The sequence below is a fragment of the Papaver somniferum genome, chromosome 10, assembly GCF_003573695.1.
Source record: "Papaver somniferum cultivar HN1 chromosome 10, ASM357369v1, whole genome shotgun sequence".
NCBI classification, from domain to species: Eukaryota; Viridiplantae; Streptophyta; class Magnoliopsida; order Ranunculales; family Papaveraceae; genus Papaver; species Papaver somniferum.
The window spans coordinates 67,130,088-67,154,005 of NC_039367.1; the positions used below are offsets into that span (position 1 = coordinate 67,130,088).

Sequence of the window (23,918 nt, forward strand, 5' to 3'; positions counted from 1 at the left end):
TTGACTGGTGGGAAGGAAACCTTCCGAATTATTTCTAGAGACTCCACAAAATCATGGAAAATAAAGATATTTTTTCTGATGATCTCTAAGAAAGGAAATCAACCACTATAGCAAGGATGGGAGTACTTACCACCTTCACATCCGATCGGCAGTAGTGAAAGCACCACTCTCACAACATCCAATAGAAACGTCTTCCTTCCTTCGGCTCGTCTTCTTCATCTTCTTGGTCTTCGTCTTTGGTCTTCAACCGTTGATGATAAACTCTTGAGTTTCGTAGAATTCTGACAATTTGTAACTCTTTCCTCTAAATTTCCTTGTTGCTTGAAACTTCTTTATATATTTTTCTTCCCCAATGGCCTTATTGAACAAATAACAACCTAAATGCAAATCTTTTTGTATTTTTTTTTTCTTTTCTTTTCATTTCATTTCATTTTTTTTTTATTTTTTTTTCAAACAAAAAGATTGCAACTAAAACAATGAATATAAAGTAAAATTAACATGGCCATGAAATAAGTACTTTACCACTTTGTTCTTCACAACTTATATTGTCTTCGTATCATAAACTTCAATATAATTCTCATCTTTTGATTTTCTTCGCTCTTGTAAATAAGTCTTCAACATGTATATAAAAATATGCTCATTATATGTTGCTTTACTTGAATATGAAATTTGCTCTTCCTTGTGTTGTTGCTTTCAAACCTTAAACGTCTTCAACTTTCCTTGTAAATTTTGATGTCGTTTCGCTTGTTGATGAGGATGTGTGTTTCTATGGAGCTGTTGTTGGCGAGAGAGAATGGTGCTAACTGCAAATCAAACTACAAGAAGGTGGTCTTCATCTATAGACGTCACCCTCTTGATTGACAAAATTATCACTCAAGAGATCAAAGAGTAGTGCTTCTATTGGTGGGAGGTTGGGTAGCTCACCATTCTACCCGGAATTAACATACGGTGACACACACTCAAAAGAAAGCTCTTTAGTCATTTATAAAGAAATCTGGTCTGGTGCCTCGGTTGTTATGAAAATGGGTAGTCTCCACTAATGATTGATCAGCAACTCTAATAATGCATTTCTCCCTGCTCCTCATTTGCATCACCGGCATGATTAAATCCATTATTTAACACTCCAATTTGTAAGAAATCCGAATGTAGTTCCCTAACACTTTCAAGTTCAGTTATGTCGGTCAGAATTCTCTATGTAAACATACCTAGAAGCATGCTAGTGACTCTAAAATCTGTACAAGTTGGACGTTTTTTATGCAATAAATTTTACAAACTCAAAAAGACTAAAAACTCTATATGCAAAATACTCCCCCACACTTAAACTTTACATTGTCCTCAATGTAGTTGACTCATCCTAAGTAAAATCAAGGTGGAAAATCAAAATATGATATGAAAATTTAAGAAAATAAAATACAAAAGATAGAGATACAAAACCGATGGGTTGCCTCCCATTTAGCGCTTAGTTTAACGTCTGTAGCCCGACTTGGCGTTCGCCTTTCTACTCCTCCAGAGGGAGCACATCAACAAGTTGTACCACTTCCACATTCTCAGGTACAAAGTTCTCGTAATATGGCTTTAAGTGATGACCATTCACTTTGAATCCATTTCCTGAGGTTAAATCTTGAATTTCCACTGCACCATGAGAAAAAATATTAGTGATAACATAAGGTCCCTTCCAACGGGAACGTAGTTTGCCAGGGAATAATCTAAGACGAGTATCAAAAAGTAAAACTTTCTGTCCAACAGTAAACTGTTTTCTAGAAATCATATTATCATGAAACGCCTTAGTCTTTTCCTTGTAGATACGTGAGCTTTCATATGCAGAGTTTTTAATCTCCTCTATCTCACCTAATTGAAGTTTCCTCTGCTCTCATGCATTATCCATCTCCATGTTGTACTGTTTAATCGCCAATAAGGCCTTATGCTCGATCTCAACAGGAAGGTGACATGATTTACCGTACACAAGTCTAAAGGGAGACATCCAGATAGGAGTCTTGTATGCGGTTCTGTAAGCCCACAATGCATCATTGAGACGTAAACTCCAATCCTTCCTCGTGGGATTCACGGTTCTTTCTAAGATGGATTTCACTTCTCGATTGGAAACTTCTGCTTGCCCTTAGTTTGTGGATGATACGGCGTAGCAATCTTGTGAGTGATGTTGTACTTCTTTAACAAGCCAAAGAAAAACTTGTTTCGAAAGTGTGATCCTCCATCATTGATTATGGCTTTTGGGGTTCCAAACCTTGCAAAAATATATTCCTTAACAAAATTTGTAACCACTTTAGAATCATTAGTAAAGGTGGCCTTAGCTTCCACCCATTTCGAGACATAATCAATTGCTAGTAAGATATAAAATTTACCACCAGAGTTAACAAAAGGGCCCATAAAATCAATTCCACCAACATCAAATATTTCAATAAAGAGTATGGGAGTTTGTGGCATTTGGTTTCGAGCACCTAGATTGCCTGTTCTCTGACATCTATCACAAGTAGTGCAGAATATATATGCTTCTTTAAGCAAAGTGGGCCACTAGAAACCACTCTCAAGTACCTTAAGTGCGGTTCTTTTAGACCCAAAGTGTCCTCCACAGGCATAAGAATGACAAAAGGATAATATTTACTGAAATTCAGATTTGGATACGCACCTTCGTATTACTTGGTATGCACAATATTTCCACAAGTATGGATTATCCCATATATATTGATAAGCTAATCTCTTAATTTTATCTCTCTCAGCACGAGACAAGTTCTCCGGGATTTGTTTAGAAACCAAATAATTGACAATATCAGCATACCATGGCTCCGCAACCTGTAGCGAGAACAGTTGCTCATCTGGAAAACTTTCACGCAACGGTATAGTTTCTTCGTCTACAGTAAAACGACTCAAGTGATCTACAACTGTGTTCTCAATGCCTTTCTTATCTTTAATCTCTATGTCAAATTCTTGTAAAAGAAATATCCAGCGAATAAGCCTTGGTTTCACTTCCTTTTTGCGAGTAGATACCTAAGTGATGCATGGTCAGAACACACAACAACTTTTGTACCAAGCAAATAAGAACGAAATTTCTCCAGTGCAAATACTATTGCTAATAACTCCTTCTCGGTGGTCGTATAGTTTTTTTGAGCATCATTCAACATTCTGGAAGCATAATAAATGGCATGAGGTAACTTCCCAGTACGCTGCCCTAATACTGCACCGACCGCATAATCACTAGCATCACACATTAGCTCAAATGGCTTACTCCAATCAGGTGGTTTCATGATAGGGGCTGTTATCAAAAGTTCTTTCAAATGATTGAATTCCACCAAACACTTCTCATCGAAGTTAAAAACCACATCCTTCTGCAAAAGTTGGCATAATGGTGCTGCAACCTTGGAAAAATCCTTGATAAACCTGCGATAAAATCCTGCGCGACCAAGAAAAGAACGAACCTCCCTCACCGTAGTAGGAGGGGTTAAAACAAGAATAAGATCTATCTTAGATTTATCAACTTCCAATCCTTTAGAAGATATAATATGGCCTAAAACAATGCCATGAGTTACCATAAAATGGCACTTCTCCCAATTTAGCACAAGATTAGTTTCAACACATCGTTTAAGAATAAGTGTAAGGTTATCCAAGCACAAGTCATAGGAATCGCCATACACGCTGAAATCATCCATAAAAACTTTGATAATGTTTTCAACGTAATCTGAAAAGATACTTACCATACACCTTTGGAAGGTAGCGGGTGCATTACACAAACCAAAAGGCATCCTTCTGTATGCAAATGTTCCGAACGGACAAGTAAAACTAGTTTTCTCTTGATCCTCAGGTGCTATAGCAATCTTATTGTAACCTGAGTAACCATCAAGAAAACAGTAGTGAGAGTGCCTAGACAAGCGTTCCAATATTTGATCCATAAAAGGTAAAGGAAAGTGATCTTTTTTAGTGGTTGCATTAAGTTTTATATAATCTATACAAACCCTCCAACCGGTTTGCACACGAGTTGGGACAAGTTCATATTTATCATTCTGCACCACTGTAACGCTCGACTTCTTTGGCACTACTTGTACTGGTCTCACCCACTTGCTATCATAAATGAGATAAATAACTCCCACGTCTAACAACTTCAGAATTTCTTTCTTTACGACTTCCATCATTGAAGGATTCAATCGGCGTTGAGCTTCCCTTGTAGGTTTTGCGTCATCCTCAAGTCATATTTTGTGCATGCATGTCGATGGGCTTATTCCCTTGATATCAGAAATTTTCCATCCTATGGTTGTTTTGTACTCCCTCAACACTCGAATAAGTCTTTGTTTCTGCAATTCAGTTAGTTCCTTAGAAACTATTACTGGTAACTCCTCTTTATCACCTAAATACAAGTATTTTAGGTGATCTGGAAGATGTTTCAATTCTAGATTTGGAGCCTGCAAGATAGATGGCACAAGTTTTTCATTAGATACTGGTAAAGATATAAAGGAAACGCTCTCGTGTGCTGATTTTCCTTGCAAAGAGTTAAGTGAGCCAATAGTATCCTTGATTACGTCACCACATTCCAAACCATCATCAATGGGTGTAGTCAACACGGTTTTAAGCGCATCCACCCCATCCACCCCATCCATATTGAACATTTGCTGAGCCAAAGTATCAATTACATCAATGGAGAAGCAAGAGTGGACATCACTGGGATATCTCATCGTTTCGTAAATGTTGAAACGTATTACTTCTCCACCAAATTCCATAGTCAACGAACCATCATGCACATCAATTTTAGTTCTAGCCGTGCTCATAAATGGTCGTCCAAGAAGTAAAGGTAGAGATGTGTCAGTTGATCCATCTGTCATCTCCAACACACAGAAATCCGCTGGAAAAATTAGCTGGTTTACCTGCACAAGCACATCCTCAATAATACCTCTAGGGTACACGTTAGAACGGTCAGCCAACTGTAAAGTAATTCCAGTTTATTTTAAAGGACCTAAATTAAGAGATTCATATATAGATGCAGGCATAACATTTACTGATGCTCCTAAATCAAGCATAGCCTTATTAAACTGGGTGTTACCAATAACAACAGGAATATCAAAACTACCGGGGCTTTACATTTAAGTGGGAGTTTCTTTTGCAAGATAGCTGAAGCATTTCCCCCCACTTTCATTACCTCATTACCGGTCAACCGTTGCTTATTGGTTCACAAGTCCTTAAGAATTCTCGCATACTTAGAGACTTGTTTAATCGCATCTATCAGTGGAATTTTCACATGAATCTTCCTGAAAAAATCTAAAATCTCCTTATCTTGTTCCGCCTTTTTAGAGTTAGAAAACCTGCGAGGAAAAGGTAAAGGAGGAACGTAAGTGGAAACAGGAGGTTTAGAGTTTGTTTTAGGTACTTATTTGGTTTGGGAAGGGTCAGTAATCTTTGTCTCCAAAACCGGCCCCTTAGGGTCTTTATTTTTCTCAGCATCTTCTGGTTGCACAGTTCGTGTACCACTTCTCAATGTCACAACGTTGACAGAATCTCTTTGGTTAAGAGGTTGAGAAGGGAGTTTCCCACTATTCTGCGTCTCCAAATGGTTCAATCTACCTGTCATGGTGCTCATTTGTGTCTGCAACTCCTTGATTGCACCATCAGTCGTTTGTTGATTTTTCTGCACCATTGTGGTTAGATTCTTCATCATGGAAAGCATCTCCGATGATTCCGAATTCTGAGCTTGTTGTGGTTGTTGTTGGAAACCACTAGGACGATTAAAAATCGGACCTGGAGCTGCTGCTTACTTGTTTGCGGAGATGAAATTGGAATGATCTCTCCACCCTGGATTATAAGTGTTCGAATAAGGATTGAATTGTTGCCTCTGCTGATTTGGGAATACTGCATTCACTTGTTCAGCTTCTTCTTCATAAGAGGGAATGATTACTGAGGCCATTTGTTGCATCATCTTCTCTATGTTACCAATCCTATTTTCTAAGTGAGGTGAAGAAGTAACCTCATTAACCTTTCGACTCATTGATAAACCTGTTGTGTTGAATTGTTGCGTGTTTGCAGCCATATTCTCGATCAATTCTGTCGCTTCGTCAATGGTTTTGTTTGTCAAAGCACCACCACTAGCTGCATCGATAAGATTTCTCTCGGATTGGAGCAAACCATCGTAAAAATATTGCACTATGAGTTGCTCAGAGATTTGATGATGTGGGCAGCTCGCTAACAACTTCTTGTACCGTTCCCAGTAGTCGTAAAGAGTCTCACCAGTAATTTGTTCAATCCCACTAATTTCTTTACGAATAGTTGCTGCTTTAGAGGCGGGAAAGTACTTTCTAAAAATGCTTTCTGCATCTAATTCCACGTTGTGATACTTCCAGGTGGAAGACTATAAAACCATTCTTCTGCAGAATCAATCAAAGAAAACGGGAAAAATGTCAGTAAAGCTCTTCCTTGATCAGTTCCAATTGGCTTCAAACTTGTCAACCTATGTTGAAACAGTAGTAAATGACGATTTGGATCGTCTCCTGAAAGCCCTTTAAACTTCGGTAACCAATGAATCAACTGAGATTTGAGCTCAATTGATTCTTCCAAGTTGACACACAACTTCTGTTGATCAAACGATGGGGATGTTAGATCTTTGAGTGTCCTCCTGGGAGGTGGAGATGGTGGAGCGGCGCCATTTCCCTGGTTCCCTTGGTTTCCCTGATTACCAGTGTTTTGGTTGTTCGTTCCGCCAACCATCTCTTTTTGTTGTGATTGAGGTTCTTGTAGTATTGTTCCTCTGCGAGTTGAAATTCCAAACCTTGGGTAATCCCAACGTTTGGGTGCCAGAGATCAAGTACCTGAAACAAGATTCTCAAAAAAAAAAAAAAAAATCAAAAACAAAATAACATTCCGCTATGCGTCCCCGGCAGCGGCGCCAAAATTTGGTCGGCTGTCAGCCAAGCAAAAATAATTTAAGTTCTTTTACTTCACAATTATAAATAATAGTATAGTTATAAGAACAGATTCGTTCCACAGGGAGATATGGGTTGCTATTCGTATTTGAAGACTTAAGTAAACTGGGGGTATTTTGTTGTTTTTTAATAATTTAAATTAAAAAAGAAAGTTAAAAATGTTTTAAGAAAATATCACAGGAAAAAGCTGGTTAAGGAATTCGCCGTCCATCACCATACATGTTAATCAATCAAGCATCATTTGATAGACGCATTTTTGTGTCTATTTTGTTCTCAATGTTCTGTATTGTTAGTGATCGATTTGTATTAATTTGGGTGTTTTATGTGTTTGTAGGTATTTTTGGGGAATAAACATTTTTGGAAAATTCGGCTCGAAAAGTTGATTTTGACTCCCGGAGGACAATTGTTATTCGGACCCTCATTTTGGTTAAGGGGCACCTTAATTGATAAGGGGTATTCACTGCTATTTGCACCTCAGAGTTACTATTTCCACCCAACGGCTAATGGCACCCCTACTCTGGTTAGGGGGCGCACCTTCTTCATTTTTAGAAAACAGATTTTGGCGGGAAAGTTTTGTGTCCATCTGGCGAGTTTCTGGATCGAAGTTGGTGAGAATTTATTGGCCTTTCCTCGTCGGTATAGATTGGTTTGGGCCTGGTTCGGTCAAACAGAGTTGGTAATGGGATTAACTGTGAAAAAATAGAAGATTACAAATGATTTACGTGAAACAGGAAGGATAGAGTTTATCGGATATTTGGATTGACTGGGAGAGTACGTGGAGATATTTGGGAGGATTATACTCTCCGTAGGATTATATGATGTTGATTAGAGAGGTTGGATGATCACAAAAGACGAGTGAGAAGATTAACATTGGTTTTCAACAAAACAAATCATGGAAGATATCTCGGGATTATTTTGTGCTTATTTCGTGTGGACTGAGAGTGTTTAACTCCCTCTAAAACACGTAATCAACGTGTTTGATTGTGTAAGATTCAAATCACCACGGGAAAATCACCGAGAGACGCGTGCAGAGATTAAAAAAGAGAAGTTATTCCCGTATTTTGCAAGAAATAAAAGAGAGGATTTGGAGCAGTAATAACGGGAGATTTTGTCACTGTCAAGTATAAAAAGGATGCCTGAGGTCATAGAGAGGATTATCGAGAGTGGGGAGAGGCTACATAGCATAAAAGATCGCTGCAGAGCGATTCTACAGCAGCAGCAGAGAAGGAGAAGGAGGAGTTGCAGACGACACCAGAGAAGTGTCGTTCTCAAGAACACGAAGAACCGACTAGCCAAAACTGTCGCTTAACAACAGTGTATGCCATAGTACATTTGTAACAGTTTCTTTTGAATCTGCAACACGAGTTTTGTAACGGTGACGTCTGTAACATCATTACATCGTTGCAAATCTCTGTTTTCATATATTTCTTCAATATAAACACCTTTTGAGCCATGTTTCTATCTTTTGAGAGTGTTTTCTCGATGAAGAGCTATACCCCAACACTGGGAGGACGGAGAAAGACGGATTCCATACTTGGGTAAAATCATTTAATTCTTTTTAAGACTTTTGCATTAATTTTAATTGAAATATGATTTGAATTAATTGGTTGTCATTTAATTTGATGAGGTATGCTTAGCTTAAATATTTTGATACATCATGCTTAGGATTTACAACCAATCTTTTGAGAATCTACACCTTGGCAAAATCATATTCCATGTTAATTTTATTGAGCTTTAATTGTTGAGAATAAATAAATTGAACCCTGTGTTATGAATTCGACGAAATCCTAGTCCCAGTAACTCTCTTCATCTCGTGAAAAAATTGTGTATATACTTTCTTTATCTTTAGTATTTTCTTTTATTAAAACTTAAAATCAATCCAACAAGTCTGAGTGAACGACAACCTTCTTACCACTATCTAAAATCTCATCAACACACACTCATTCACCAATAAACCTAAAGTATCCCCAATCGGTGTATATACTTCGTTACGTCTCCACAAATCAACAAATAATGCAATCGCAATTATATGAACTCTTTTCCAATAAATAACCTAATGCTTATCGCTAGAAGGTTCAACTCGAGGAAAGCTTTAAAATCTATGAGACGGGTTATTCATAGGAAATACAAACACAATCGTGATATATTCAACCTAGGCCAAGTCTTACTTGTGACTTCCTTCACGATTCACACCGCTAGTGATCACAAATTACTACTAATTATTAGAATCTTGATAAAATTACCTAAGACTTCTAATTAGTGATAGATAAGTTATTATGATATTTAATTCGCGACTTAAACATGCAAAACAACTCACCATATTACATGAACAAAATCATATAATTATTATACTTAGTAAAACTTGAACGATAAATAAGAAGGTGAATAAAAAATCAATGCATTAATCAAATAACATGTTTGTGATTTTAGGTTACATCCCTAACCAATTAAAAGAATTAGCTACTCATAATTTTTAGCAATCAATGTAGGGAAAAGATAAGAAATCAAACTACAGTAGTCGCAGAAGATCTTTAGCTACTGCCACTGCTGCTACTGTTGCAATAAGCTTTCTGCTACCGCCGCATATAATAACTCCTTAAGCTTCTATCGTTCTCAGGGGAATTTCTGCGAACAGGTAATGGGCGTGAAAACTAGGGTGAGGAGATGACTTCTGAGAGTTATTCGACCCTCTATTTATAGATTTTTCTCCCTGGAAATTCGAATCTGATAAACATCTCACACTTCTTACCGACTTAAACCCTAAACTCATATTAATCCACAGCCGTTCATCTTGAAAATCGACGGCAAAAGCACTAGTCGGTGACTGTTTTCTAGCTCCTGGAACTTATCCAAATCTGAATTCTCGCTCAAGTTAACTGGTTTCTCTGCACCTAAAGTCTCGAGTTTCAAAAAACCCAATGTTAATCCTTTCTCATTGAACTCGATATCACCTCTTAATCCTCTCCGTTCAGCTCCTTAGTCAATGGCAGCAACATCAGCCTATCCCGGTCAAATTTTAGAATCACATCGAACTCTAACATAAACCCGAGCCGGACTTTCCAGGCATACCAGGATTCTTCATTATTCCAGTTCTATCACCACTTCATTATTCTTCCACTTCGATTCACAGTGACAGCAACTCCATCTTGTCATCAACAACTGCACTCGAGCTCATCATCAGCTATCAATCACGACAATGGCCGCAGCAAACCAAACTCCAGCTCTCCATGACATTCTTAACTTCGAAAATGTGCAGGCTCGATCTCTTCTTCAATCTCCCTGTTCATCATATTCATCATCGATAGCTTCTAATGGCAGTGATACCAACTCAGCCTTCATTTCCTGTTTCATAAATGATAACGACAATGGCAGCAAGCCATCATAGACTCAAACTCCTCTATTCTTTCTCATCACTGACATTACCAGCGTCACCAGTGTCATGAGCTCCACAATAATCATCACGGCTAACTCTCCCTGATCATCAGTCCGTGAATCACAGTCAGCTCCATAGCTTCTCTGTATTGTCTCTGACTGGTACGGACGCGGGATTTTTTATATTTGGATTTGAAGAAGCATATGGCAGTCCCGAGTAATTGTGCTGGTGCCTTTAACAACATTTAAACTCTAGAGCCCCCTTTGTAAATTACCTGACTGTATTTAGCAGTTCCTTTGTAACATGGCTTCCCTTTAGCAGAGTGGATTCCCCTTAACGAACGATGGGGGTGGTAATAACATTCGCCACTAAAATGACCATCTTGCCCTTTTCTTTCAGATTCTTATTTTGCTCGTAACTTCTTCATACGATGTCGGAATGACTCCATTCTTTCGCTATTGGCTTCGTCTCTTCGTCATCTTCAAGTTGAAAAGTAGAAATCTTGTACTTGAATGAGTTCCACTAGGTTTTTGGCCCTTCTCCACTTGTATCTAGTTTCTTTTATTGCACAATTAAGTGTCTAATTCACTTCTTTTGGATGATTCACCTAATAAAACATAAAAAAGAAAAAACAAGCGTAATATACAATAATTTACAAGAAAACCAAAAAATACTAGCATTGACACCAAATATATGTGAAATATGCACTTATCAATGGTCTCACTCGGACCAATTACTGAACAACTACTAACACTTAAAAAGGGACCATGAGAATATGACAGCCTCTCAAGCCTAATAGGGAATTCTACATGACAGGAGCCAACGGTGGTGTGAATTTTAGAGCCCTAAACCAGAACATCAATTTGTAAGTAACATTGTCCAATGAGCACAGATGATAAATCAGCCAATCGAGCCCTATACAGACAAATACCTTAAACATGGCTGGAAACCTAAGCTTTTGTATAATTCGAGCATACTGCAAAACAGAAGTATATATCATTTTGAGAAATTTATCAACAATATTAATACCATCCAACTATCAATACCATGAAAGAAGCTTCTCAGTTAGCGAAGATAAGCTACAATCCGGAACATTTCCAGGGATTAATACCTTTATAGCTGCAAGCTTTGACTGTTGCTCGCTCTTAGCCCCGTTGTGTACCTGAAAAAAGAAGCACGCACATCAATTTAAAGGTCAACTATCCAGTATGTAGGTCAAAATACATACGTACACACTAAAACAACCCTAAGATATGAACAAAAAAAAAAAAAATCAGGTCCGAGTCTGGCATTTTTGCAAAGAGCTACCAAAACAAGTTAATTCAATGCATTCCCTCAAGTGCAGAGTAAAATAGAAAGCAGTATGTACCATCTTACTGGAAGTAAATACAACGTTGTTGTTTTAGGCTCCCTTATTCTCATGATTACAGCAGCAAAACGCTCTAACAAGCATTGTGAAGCATAAATCATTATACAGTCTTGTCAAAAATTAATCACAGTCAACAAACCATCAGCAAAGATGTTTCTAAAGACATACATATCAAATATAATCATGTACAAAACACACACACACAATGAATAATTGAAACAACCTCACTTGTTAGCAAAAACCAACCAGAACATACCATGATATAAAAATTTCGCCACTCCATGACTACCACCAAGTGTACTGCAAAAAGCAGAAAATATTGTAAGAACACAATTTCTTCTGAACCACATTAACACAAAACCAAATCTTTTGGGTTCAATAATATACAAAAATTAATACAGTAGATTATTTTAAAAACCAAAATTGTTAAAAAGAACAATAAAAATATGCAGATAAAATTACAAACCTTTGAAGTGTAAAGTCTCCCCTTCCAACTCTATCACTTACTGGTTCAACATCAAACCACACAAAATCAAAAATCAAAAACCATAATCCAAACAAAAAAACATGTAAGAAATGAAGAATCAGTCACTTGTTACCACTACAAACCCCCAATTTTAAAATCCCCTAATTATAAAAACCTAGGGTTTCATTCTAATGAAAACCCACAAAATTGATTCTATGAAAAAACTAAATCGGTTGTTTTTTCAATTAAATCTGAACCCAAAACAACTAAACTCAAAATGAATCATTAAACTTACCTTGCTAATGATTTTGCAAGTCAGTTGATTCTTCAGTTGTTAGTGATGTGAATCACTGTGAGAAATAAAGAAGGTCGTGGTGATGGAGGTGGTGGTGGCGCTGGAGTGAGTGGAGAGTGAAGAGAGTCTGAGACTTTGAAAAGTGAAAAACTAGATTTAGGGTAAGAAACTAGTAGAGGAAAGTAACAGGGGGTTAGTCGTGGGAGAGTTCGAGAGATTTTAATGTATTTGGGTTTTCTTCTGTTAGTCCTGAGGGAGTTTGAGAGAGTCTCTCCAAATCCCCGTTAGTCGTGGGGGAGTTTAGAGGAGTCTCCTAAATTCCCTAAAAAACACATGTTAGTCGCTGGAGAGTTTAAAAAAAGCTCTTGAACTCCCTGTTAGTCATAAAACCCTACAATACTAGGGAGTTGGTTGCTTTGGGGAGTTCGAAGGAGTTTTTAGTGTATTTTGGTCTCACAACAAATCTCTCAAAAGAGTAGAGATTTTACAGGGTGTTAGTCCTCAAGGGAGTTGGGTGTAGTTTGGTTTTTTCCTGTTAGTCGTGGGGGAGTTCAAAGGAGTCTCTCGAAATCTCTGTTAGTCGTGGGAGAATTTAGAAGAGTCTCCCAAACTCCCTAGAAAACCCTGTTAGTCGTGGGGGAGTTTGAAAGAAACTCTCAAACTCCCTGTTAGTCGTTAAAATTAGAATGCTAGGGAGTTGGTGTTTTTGGGGGAGTTCTGGGGAGTTCTAGAGAGTTTATAGTGTATTTTTTCCTCACTCCAAATCTCTCAAAAAAGTAGAGATTTCTGGAGAGTCTCTCAAACTCCCCACACTCAAACCACCAAACTCTCTCAAACTCCCCACACTCTCTCAAAATCTCCAAGATTCAAAATACATTAAACTCCCCCAAACTCACTCGTGGACTAACCCCCTGTTAGTGTATTTTGGTCTCACAACCAAATTTGGTTCAAAATCTTTCTTTTCAAATCATACGGATTTCTCAAATCTCACCAACAAAAATGTTGTTCCCAACATGATGAAATGATTGTCAGATGATGGCCATTATGATACGGTGAAACATTTCTATGAAAATATTAGGATAGTGATCTAGAGTCCATGAAAACGTGTGGATATATAGATTTGTTTAGATCTACATATCCCGTAAGATGCACCAGCAAAAAAGAATGTAGAAGTCTTCACAATTAGCGCTTCCCTGAGTTGAATTACATTACCACTTCTGCAACCACCGTCAAAACTATTTTCTCACCACTACCATCACCACCTATAACCAACCACTACTCCCTTAACCACCCCAAATAAGAACCCTAATTTTAGAAATAAATAAGATTCAATAAATGTTATAGCTCGGAGAAAAGATTTTGAACCAAATTTTAATTCCATCACAATACGTGACACATTTGGTCGCTCTCGGTGGACAGTTAGTAAAAACTTCAACAGGAAAATGTGGAAAAATGTTCGTGAACAAAGGAAGTTAGAATTGTATGGAGACCGTTAAATTGAAGGGAAAAAAAATTATCTCGTTGCACAAATAACATACTATTGATACAGAGATATGATCATTTTCATTTATTTTTTTTCTTTTGATTAAAGATCAATGTTATTTGCAAATGAGGGTCTATTGTTTCTTAAAATAGAATGAGTTAGGAGTGAACTCTCTCAAACTCCCCCAAACTCCCTCTAATAAACTCTCTCAAACTCCCTTCACTCCCCCAAACTCCCTGAACTCAAAAACACCAAACTCTCTCAAACTCCCTACACTCTCTCAAAATCTCTCAAAATTCCTGAGATTTAAAATACACTCAACTCCCCAGAAATCACTCGAGGACTAACCCCCTGTAAGTTTTGCTGGTGAGTAGCGGTAAATGAAGTGAGTTTTATTGTTCTAAATTTGTTGATTCCAAGGATTAGAAATGAAGTTGCAGATCTGGGTTAGTTTTAGCTTCAGTGAGAGCCTGAGAGGAAATGGTGGGATGAAGTTCGCTTCATCTGCGAAGGTGAGAGAGAAAAGTAGATACTAAAGAGAGAGGCAGGGAATAATATGTTCTCTCTCTGCTTTGAGAGATGAGGTGATATTTTGATCCAACTGTTTATCAATTTTCAGAGAAAATCCTGACCGTAGAGATGGAATATCCTACCAAGCAAACAATACTACGTGAGTGACGTTGTGTAAGTCAACAAAAGTCCTAACCTACTTTGACTTTAGTCAAGGACATCATAGTAGGCATCGTTGTTTAAGTCAACAAAAGTCCAAACACAACGACATTTTTGACCAAAGTCAACGACACTATAAGTATGTGGTTGAATCGCGACATTCCCATTTGTGTCATTGCATTATGTCTCTGATAGGCCATTTTCCACTAGTGGATGATTTAGAGAGGAGATTCATATATGTGTTTGCTTGAAAATCTATTGTTCCTGTTAGATCTGCATGATGGGACTGTTTTCTTGTTGTTGTCACTGGTGTGATAGTTTAATATTTTTGGTCATCCTCATTAATGCTTCTAAGTTTCGGTGACATGTTGAACAAAATTGTATGTTGTCTAAATGCGACTAACAATATAATCTGCTCTTTTTGATAAAACCATTTTCGGTTTCATCGTTTTACAATTGTTAATTTGATTCCACCATAACTGATAATGTTTGCTAAGGTATATTCTGGTCTTTATTGATGAAACCCTTTTTGGTTTAATCACTTTTCATTATCTCAAATTGGTTCCACCGGAATTGTATTTGGTGATGCTTGTTGTATTCTGACATAACCATGAGTTTGTTTGATGTAACTATATTTGATTACACCATTTCTACTTTGGTTTCATCAGAACCATGTGTTTGTTTGATGCATTCTTTACATAACTTGGGTCTGTTTATTTCTTGTGTTCTCTGCTGGGCATGTTTATTTCTAGTTTTTCTGATGAAAACAAATCTGGTTACATCATTTTCAGTTATTGGTGAAGCCAGATTTCAGTTGTTATGTGTTTGATGGTTTACATATGAAGAACAGTCTGCCAAAGTTGTTTTGTACTTCCTGATTCATATTGTTCTTGGTTTCATTATTTTTCTATGATTCACCTAACTTTTGGTTTCACTTATAGGTAAAAAAAGAGAAACAGAGTCGTTCAGGTGCTCGTTGCATCATTTGTTCGCGGTAGCAGCTGAAATAAAGGCATTGATAAATAACAAAGAACTGCATATGAAGGCTCTTGTATCATGTCCATTATGGTGTTTCTTCGAGCCCTTCTATTATGGTGTATTGGAAGATCCCACATTGTTTTAGAGTAGCAGGATCAAAGGAAATGACCAAATTTGCATGTAAGATACTCCTTGACAACGGAGAATAATACTCACATGTGGTGCCCCATTTAGTGTATTGTCAACTAGCCTGCAATATTGTTGTAAACTTGTAATAACCTGCTACAAAATTATGTTTTCTTTCAAAAGATTCCAAAAGATTCCAATGTTTATAATAGTTTCAAAAAAGGTTTAAATGGTTTATGAATGGTTTCAATTATGATTGTCAACAATACTGTGTTGTGAAAGATGAAGAAGAAAAGTGACAGTAAAATAATAGTGAAACCAAAAAGGATTTCATCTAAAATATGATGAAACCTATTTTAGTTGCACCAAATTATAAAGGCCTGCAAAAAAATCTGACAAACTTAATCAAACTTATTTATTCTCAGACAGATTATAAAATGAAAACACCAACTCAGTTAATATGTTGTAGTCTAAAACTAAAACTGAAAGCTGATGAACTGTAGAAAGTGAGAAGTCTGCAAAGACTAAAAATGTAGAACTTTCTACATCAACTCAACTAATATCTGTCTCTTCCTACATCATCTAATGTGTTGTCAAAGATGCAGAAGAAAAGTGATAGTAAAACAATGATAAAGCCAAAAAGGGTTCCATCAAAAATATGATGAAACCTATTTTGGTTTCACCAAATTATAAAACTAAAACTGAAAGTTACAAGAGGCAACCCTGCATAAGATAATGCTTTCAATAGCTCTTCTGCTTTGGAGAAAGAAAAATCACGAAAAATTGCTTGCTTTGTGGCCACCTCTAGCTTCAGTGTGTAAAACACGTAGAGCAAGACCACACAAGGACATGTAGAGTTTCAGAACCATGGATGCCATGGCTCTACCATGCTCCCTACTGTCCAAAGTGAAGAGAACAAATCACATAAACCTATCTTCGTCCCTACCTTTTCGAGCAACCGACCATAAGAAGGAGCAACAACACCTTCAAGGAGGTATTCATTCCAGTCTAAATGCACTTTTCCACCCCCTGTCATGTCATTTCCGAACCAAATATGCCTCATATTCATTAACATGTATTGGAAGACCGATATTAATTGGCAGAGGCAAAAAAGCAAAAGGCTCGACCATCGAAATTTTTTCTATACCGCGATAAGTCTTGTGAAACTTCAAGTGAACCATCCTGAATTTCAAGTTAACCATCCTCAATAGTGCTATCTTGTGTCCCAGCATTAGAGCTACCATTCAGCTCCTTTATGCCACTCAAATTCACAGTATGCAAGTAAGCTACTACAAAAGCCCACGGGACAAAATTGTGAGACTTGTTTCCTAGAAGAGTAACTTTTTCGCATTTCCACCTCCTAAACATTCACTCATTACCCAGAAATGTAATTTATCACCAGAAGTATCTCATTCAGTCACCACAATTTGGTTTCAACATCTTCAACATACACACACCAAATCAGTCACAATTAACCACCATCACAACGATCAACACCACTACCCAAAATGGATTTTGGTTATACAACAAAATATTCAATAATTCCCTACAAAGTTCTAAGAATTGAGTGAAATTTCAACACGGAATTTGAAAAATATGTCATTTTGACCATAAAAATTGTAACTTTGTCACATTAAGCTATCTAATTTAAAATCAGTCAAGGTAATTCACCAACTAAAGAATGAAATAAGAACCCTAGATAAGAAATCTACATATTAGTAAGAAAGAAAACCCCATAATTGAATCTTAGATAGGGTGGATATCGGAGAAGGAGAAGATTGTTGCATGAGTTATAGAAGATTACAAGTAGATCGAACAACTACTTCCGACGATTATCATATTATGATCTGCTATCCTTTTTTTCTTTTTCCGTTTCAACCGATTTGAAACCCTAAGTTCTACACAGCAACAAAGATGAAGGGAATGGGAAGGAGGTACTGCTGGTGGTGGTGGCGGCGGAAGAAGCAAAGGAGACGGTTGGTAAATGATCAGAGAAATGGTCATGGTTTTGATTTTGGTGGTGACGGTGATGGTGCGCGAGGAGGAGGAAAAGTTTCTGGCGTTGGTGGTGCGAGAGAGAGAGAGACAATAAGTCTCTTACACGGAGAAGAATAAAGAAGAATAGGTAGGCTGGGTATTCTTGAAAAATGAAATGGATGTAATTTGCACATTTGAAAATATTTGGGGTTTTTGTTTCATTTTTCCTGGATATGGTTTTCATTTAGTCCAAATAATATGGCTGGTGTATGTGTAACTCAAAGAGTATCACCTTGATTTTTTAGAGCTTAATATCTTATTTTTTTTGATTATCATGAAGGAATCGTGATTTGATATATTATATTGGCATGTTAAGAGATTTTCAAGATTTTGTTATGCGAGGCAAGAAGAAGATTTTTCAAGATTTAGTTATCTTATTTTAGAAAAATAATATTTTTTTAGTTATAATTCAATATTTTATTACTAAAAAAAAGTAAATGGTGGGGCCAGAATTAACCAGAAGGTAGAATTAAGAATCAACGTGGAGCTCCGGTGAGAACGCTTTAAAAAACTCTCTTATTATATAGAGAATTGCACACAGATTGAAGGTTCAAATAGTGACTGAAAACTTAAAAAATCATAACTGGATGATTTGTTATCTGAATAATTGTTATTTGGTTAATTTTTTATAAGAGTCGTCTTAAATATAAGTTAGAATTTTGTTAATTTTATAACTCAGAAAGCTCCTTGAATTAACTTTTAAATGAGCTCAGGCAATAATACAAGATTTAGATTTCTCTCTTAAACTTATAAATTCACCCCAAAAGATAATATTAGCCACTTATTCAACGTGTAAATCCATCCCTAAACAAATCAATTTTGGTTTTCAAAGTGAATACAAACATTTTTAAAAGCGTGCAATACAATATTGTAAACTACTTATGGTCAGTCCAAAAATATACCATGTGACAAGGCATCTTTGGGGAGCGGTTTGTAGTTTGGCAAATGCATATAAATATCCATGCCCATAAAAATACAAAGTTCATGTGGTGATTTTGATTTTTCATTTCGCACGATTAACTAACGTCAAATGTACACAATTCAATGCTGAATACAGTGACAAATTATACAAAGATACTGAATCGCATAACTATACAGTAATTTCTTATCGTTCTAGTATAGAAAATGATTCTCAACAACAGGGTAATGATTTGAATATCAGGCAGAAGGAAGAAAAAAGTGCCTGGGAAGGGCTATAAGCCTGTAATAACCAAAAGAAAAATTATACGAGTGCTACATGATCAAAACTAAAGTAGGTCCAAGATTAAGAATGTGTTTGTTTTTTCACATCCAGATGAGTCAGATTCAGACGACTCAGATAAGTCAACTGCCGAGTACGGAATGAATGTTGAATGCTGACTATACAGTTAATTCAACAGAACGTGTTCTGGTAAATATAGATGTGTGGTAGACTGTCTGTAGCTCAAAATCTTGACCAACTTGCGACGAACTCTGAAAAAAGAATACGAATATCCACCTAAGCCACAGAGAAAAAAATGATAATAGATGCTTCTAAATCCCAATTTGCAAAACTGATTACAGCGAAAACCTGATGATAACAGAAGGCAATAGCTCGGTTTAGAGGATCCAGTATAGAATTGCGACTCAAAATGTCAGAATACTCAATCCAGATATCGATTTTATTGCTGCTTACCGTGTGAAGTCTTCTTAATTACAGATAGTATATTGATTTCATTCTCACCGTGTTTCTATTTTTAACAAGTTAATCCATCTCAAGAAGTTTAATATTGCCAGCGGAATTAGCAGCAAGCAAAGTGGATTTGTCTCGCCAACAGACGGATGAGATGAACGGTTCTTCTACATCTTGACATGAAAGTGCATCTGTGTTGTTGAACTTGAAAGACAGCACTGGCATAGGGAAAGCTTTATGGTAGATGAAAACCTGTCACGAATGACGAATGAATATCTATGTCAGAAAGAATTTAGTGGTACTGTATGTACTAATATTTGCCGAATTCACATTTATCATAAGTTGACATGTCCAATACCTCATTCGTCTCCGAGCCTGTGGTAATATAGTCATCATATACAGATAGACCCACAAAATTCTGAGAACAAGCAGCAAAATAAGTGTCAGCAATGAAAAGTAAACTAAGAACACGTAACACGAACCTGTGTGCAAAATCCAGTTTCTCCAGTAAATAAATAAACATTACCCTTGAATTTGTATGTCCAGTGAACGTCTGGAGAGGACTATCATTTATGTGTGATGTGCACGCTGACATATCCCAAAGCTTCAATGAATTATCAGTCGATGCAGAAACAAGTGTTGTTGAATCCACATACTTGACATAGCTCACAGTCTTAGTATGCCCAATTAGAGTACTTAAAGGTGTTCTCGTGCTACGAAGATCGTAACTGTAAATCTTATGATCAGCCGAACCAACTGTTAGTGAACATGAAGAATCTGGAGGGAATTGAACGCAGCAAACATTAGCCTTTGTTTTGATGGTGCAGATACTTCTTCCCTGGAATACAGAGAAAAGAATGTATTATGCATCCAGACAGATTAGCACATTATAACAACAATTACATGGCTATACGCAGTATGTTTAGTTTCAAAGCTGACATCCACCAAGTGCAAAATAGACTTGCCTGATTTATGTTCCACAGCTTAACTGCACCATCATCACTACCACTAGCCAACTTTGTTGGGTCAGCCAATGAGAAGTCGACAGACCATACGCGCCTCTCGTGCTCCCTCATCTCCATGAAGACTTGACCTCGAGTAACATCCCATATCTGAAAAAAAATTATAATGTGATACCAAAATTAGCTCACAATTAAGAGAGAGATATAAAGGTGACTGGAGGAGTAAGTCTTTTTCCTACCTGCACCACTCCTTCGAAATCACTTGAAGCAATCTGACTTTGGATGTAACTATTCCAGCAAATACTACTAAGCTTTGATCTACTAGCCATCTCCATTATAGGATAGTGAATTTCACGGTCTTCTCTTACGATCATATCGCATTCAAAGATTTTTATTTTCCTATTAACACCAGCCGTAGCGAAGAATCCTTTGTCACGGTCAAAACTCATGGCACATACTAAGTTAGAGGAGTTTAGTAAGTCTCCTTGTTTGAGTTCTGCCCTGACTTTTAACTTGCTGAAAGATAGATACTTGCATAAGCCTTCCAGGAACGGATTTATCCACTCACTTTTTCCCTTGGAAACCGAATTATCTACTGAACTTCCTTCGGTTAGAGCAGTAGACCCTTTGCCATTACTACTCTTCTGGCAAACTCTATTCACTGGATTTTCTGTTTGTTTGGTTATCCTACACCTTGTGGAGAAATAGGCAGATTCCAGTTTAGGGAAGTTTTCCATTAATCGAGAACTTTTTGACATAATAATCTCCAGCTTATCAGAATGCATCTCTGATAACTGAAATTCACTTAAATGCTTGTTGAGTTCTTCTTCCTGACCATGAATTTGAAACTTTGTTCTGCACCGTTTTCGGGTCCCAGAGCTAGCTAAATCATCATTAGTTACATGATCTAGTGATAGTTGATCCGCATCCTTCAAGACCAACGGATCATCCTTTCTTAGTATTGGATATAACCCTGCCTTGCTCTTAATCTTAAGAATCAGTTTTTGTTTTAAAACATCGATGTCAGATGAAAGACAATAAATTGCATCATGCAACTTATTAGCAGCTTCTCTTTTTCTTTGTTGAACTTCCAAAAGAAATTTGAGCAGCAACTCCTGTTCCTCTATTTTTTCTTTTAGCTTAGTCGAAGCATCAAGCTCATCCAAGTTATCCTTTGGTTCACTGAGGAAATTACTCTGTAGTACTTCACTGTTGCATATGCCATAACCAAAGGTGTCATGCAATAGATAAATGCTGGAAATGAAAATGATCAAAACATGTCATACAAGCCCTTAGTCTATCGTTCGCAAGTTAGGACCGAGATACACAACCAATTGAAATTCAAAACTTGCATAAGGGGAACTCACATCATCTTGGGCCGAGTATTCGGTTGAGGGTGTAATAACCATAGGCAAAATGATGCTTCCTTTGAACAATTCAAAAGCAAATTAGGGGACAGAATTCGATGTCTCAAATTGGACATAGTTCTGAGCTTTTCTGCAACCGAAGTAAATGTACAGAGCAACTGTGAAAAAAGAGGAGGGAATTTGGTTCAAGGCTTAATCATGAAGACTGCGAACACCAATAAACTTAACAAGTTCGTTCAAACACTAACCTCGAAAAGAAGAACTCCCAGACAATAAATATCTGAAGATAAAGAACTTGGAGCCCCAGCAATCTCTTCTGGACTAGTATACCAACTACGCTCCATCAGCATAATTCGGTTCATTTTGGTGTTTTTCTTCGACTCCTCTACGTCTGCCGCATTGCTGCAGTCTTCCATCTCTCTCTCGTCTATGCTCTCTGGAGCACCTTTCGGAGATTTCTCCAGTGGAGACTCTCCATGACCCAAGTCATCTGATTCCAGACTAGAATTCGAAGAGGATTGAACGAAGGAAACAAAATTGGAAGAAGATAATATGAAACAAGAAGGTCGAACATTGTGAACAACCTTGCCTCGGGAATGTGAAATGCTTACTATCTCTACAATTTGTTTAAATATGTGCAGACATTCATGGTGGTCTATTAGTCGTTCTGATCTATCCAACCATTTTCTCAAAGTAACATGATCCTTTTCATACACTCCATTAGCTCTTGATAAATCAACCCTTCCTCCATGGACTGAATCAAGTTTGTCACCTGAACCACCACCATAGGCATTCAATTGCATTCGTTTAGAAATTTTATACTTCTCCAAGCCCAATTCTGATGAACCCTCCATTACAGTATATCTAATGCTTATTATTCATCACTAACTAATTCAGCAACATTTGAACAGTTGTGGGAGAAAGAAAGATCAAAACCCACCTCAGAAACTAAGTGAAAAATGCTCTAATTAGGACCAAATTCACTGATCAGTTTCAAAGCAACCACCACCAAGAAGCAAATCAATAACCCACTAGCCCAAAAACAATGTGTTAAGACTAAAACCACCTGGGTTTCACAATTTGAACAGAAACTGAAAGACGAACCCCAAACATTCAGTTCTTCTTTTCATTACAGAGTAAACTCATTTTCAGAAGAGCTGTATTTTTTACCAGAGATGAACAAGAAAAAGATAAACCCAAGTAGCCAACTACAACCATAAGAAGCATAATAGAGTCTGTATAGAGAGAGAGAGAGAGAGAGAGAGAGAGAGAGAGAGAGTAAGTACCATAAAGGACTACCTCAGCTTCCCTACAAGCTTGAAAAATGAAACAGAACCACACAACCAAGACTTTAATTCGTTTTCCCTTGCATTCAACCTTTTTCCAAGGTAATTCCTCAGCCTCACAAAAAATTCTATTTTCCTCTTAACATTGTAAAATGAAAAATTCACAGTTCATAAAAATGAAGTTGTAGTTATGATTTATCAGATACAGTAATTCTGTTCAGTTTTTCTCTTCTTTTTATTATTTTTTTCTTTTTTTGCAGGTTTTTTTCCTTCTCCTCCAGTAATTTTCTGTGTTGAGCACTTTATTCCTATTAGAAGAACGTGGCACAACTATGTCCTCTTGAGATTTTCTGTAGACGTGGACATGTACTTACAAAATTTTCACAGTTGAAGCTTTATCATCAAAGCCTAATAAATGTTATTCTCTCAGTTTGGTTTTAAAAACCATAAATTATCATTCAAAGACAGTCAATATGAACATGTGACTTATTTTCCCGCCAACTTTCAGCAGCAACTGAAAATCTGGTGAATCAAACTGGTTAGGAGGATCAAGTATATGTTCTGGTTCTACTGAGAACTGCAATTAAAATGAAATCAAATGAGAAATCTGTACCATCTACCGTACATGTGTCAAAGATCAGGCCATTAGAAATGATGACATCTTGTGCATTTCTACTGCTGCAACTAAACAATAATTTCAGTTAGCCATCGACTACCAGGAAGTGGCGTTCAACTAATCTTCTGGTTGCTAAGCAAAATCCCACGTACATCTCATGTGAAAATCTCAGAAAGGTCCAGACTTGCACTATTTTAAGGTCTATTAACCCCCAGTGGTGCCATCATAACATTGGGTTGAAATTCACATAATCAATCAACACTTGATAATTCGCCCCACGACCCATCATTTTCATTGGGCCAAAACCCAGCTGGTTGTGCAAAGTT

General features: G+C 37.1%; 1 protein-coding gene across 4 annotated transcripts; it reads right to left on the bottom strand.

Moving 5' to 3' along the window:
• Window positions 1-18,879: 18,879 nt before the first annotated feature.
• Window positions 18,880-23,110, bottom strand: LOC113318396 (protein SPA1-RELATED 4-like). 4 transcript variants are annotated; one of them, XR_003344508.1, is made up of 8 exons: window positions 21,939-23,108; window positions 21,691-21,848; window positions 20,563-21,577; window positions 20,327-20,473; window positions 19,888-20,199; window positions 19,720-19,779; window positions 19,365-19,613; window positions 18,880-19,259 (listed from the first exon to the last, which is right to left on the bottom strand). XR_003344508.1 is itself a non-coding variant. In XM_026566550.1 (8 exons), exons 1-7 carry the CDS (start codon window positions 22,542-22,544, stop codon window positions 19,434-19,436), a joined length of 2,478 nt encoding a protein of 825 aa, XP_026422335.1. In that variant the 5' UTR covers window positions 22,545-23,110; the 3' UTR covers window positions 18,880-19,162; window positions 19,413-19,433. The 4 variants fall into 4 exon arrangements, 2 of the variants coding, with proteins under 2 accessions (XP_026422335.1, XP_026422336.1); XR_003344507.1 differs by having other exon boundaries at window positions 18,880-19,162; window positions 19,260-19,613; window positions 21,939-23,107; XM_026566550.1 differs by having other exon boundaries at window positions 18,880-19,162; window positions 19,413-19,613; window positions 21,939-23,110.
• Between the last annotated feature and the right edge of the window lie 808 nt (window positions 23,111-23,918).

Excerpts from the sequence above, each read along its gene's own strand:
- LOC113318396 (XM_026566550.1), bottom strand. The coding sequence starts at position 22,544 with ATGGAGGGTTCATCAGAATTGGGCTTGGAGAAGTATAAAATTTCTAAA. Across the intron at positions 20,200-20,326 it reads AGCTGTGGAACATAAATCAG|GGAAGAAGTATCTGCACCAT; the intron begins GCAAGTCTATTT and ends TCTGTATTCCAG. Across the intron at positions 19,780-19,887 it reads CTGGACATACAAATTCAAGG|AATTTTGTGGGTCTATCTGT; the intron begins GTAATGTTTATT and ends GCTTGTTCTCAG.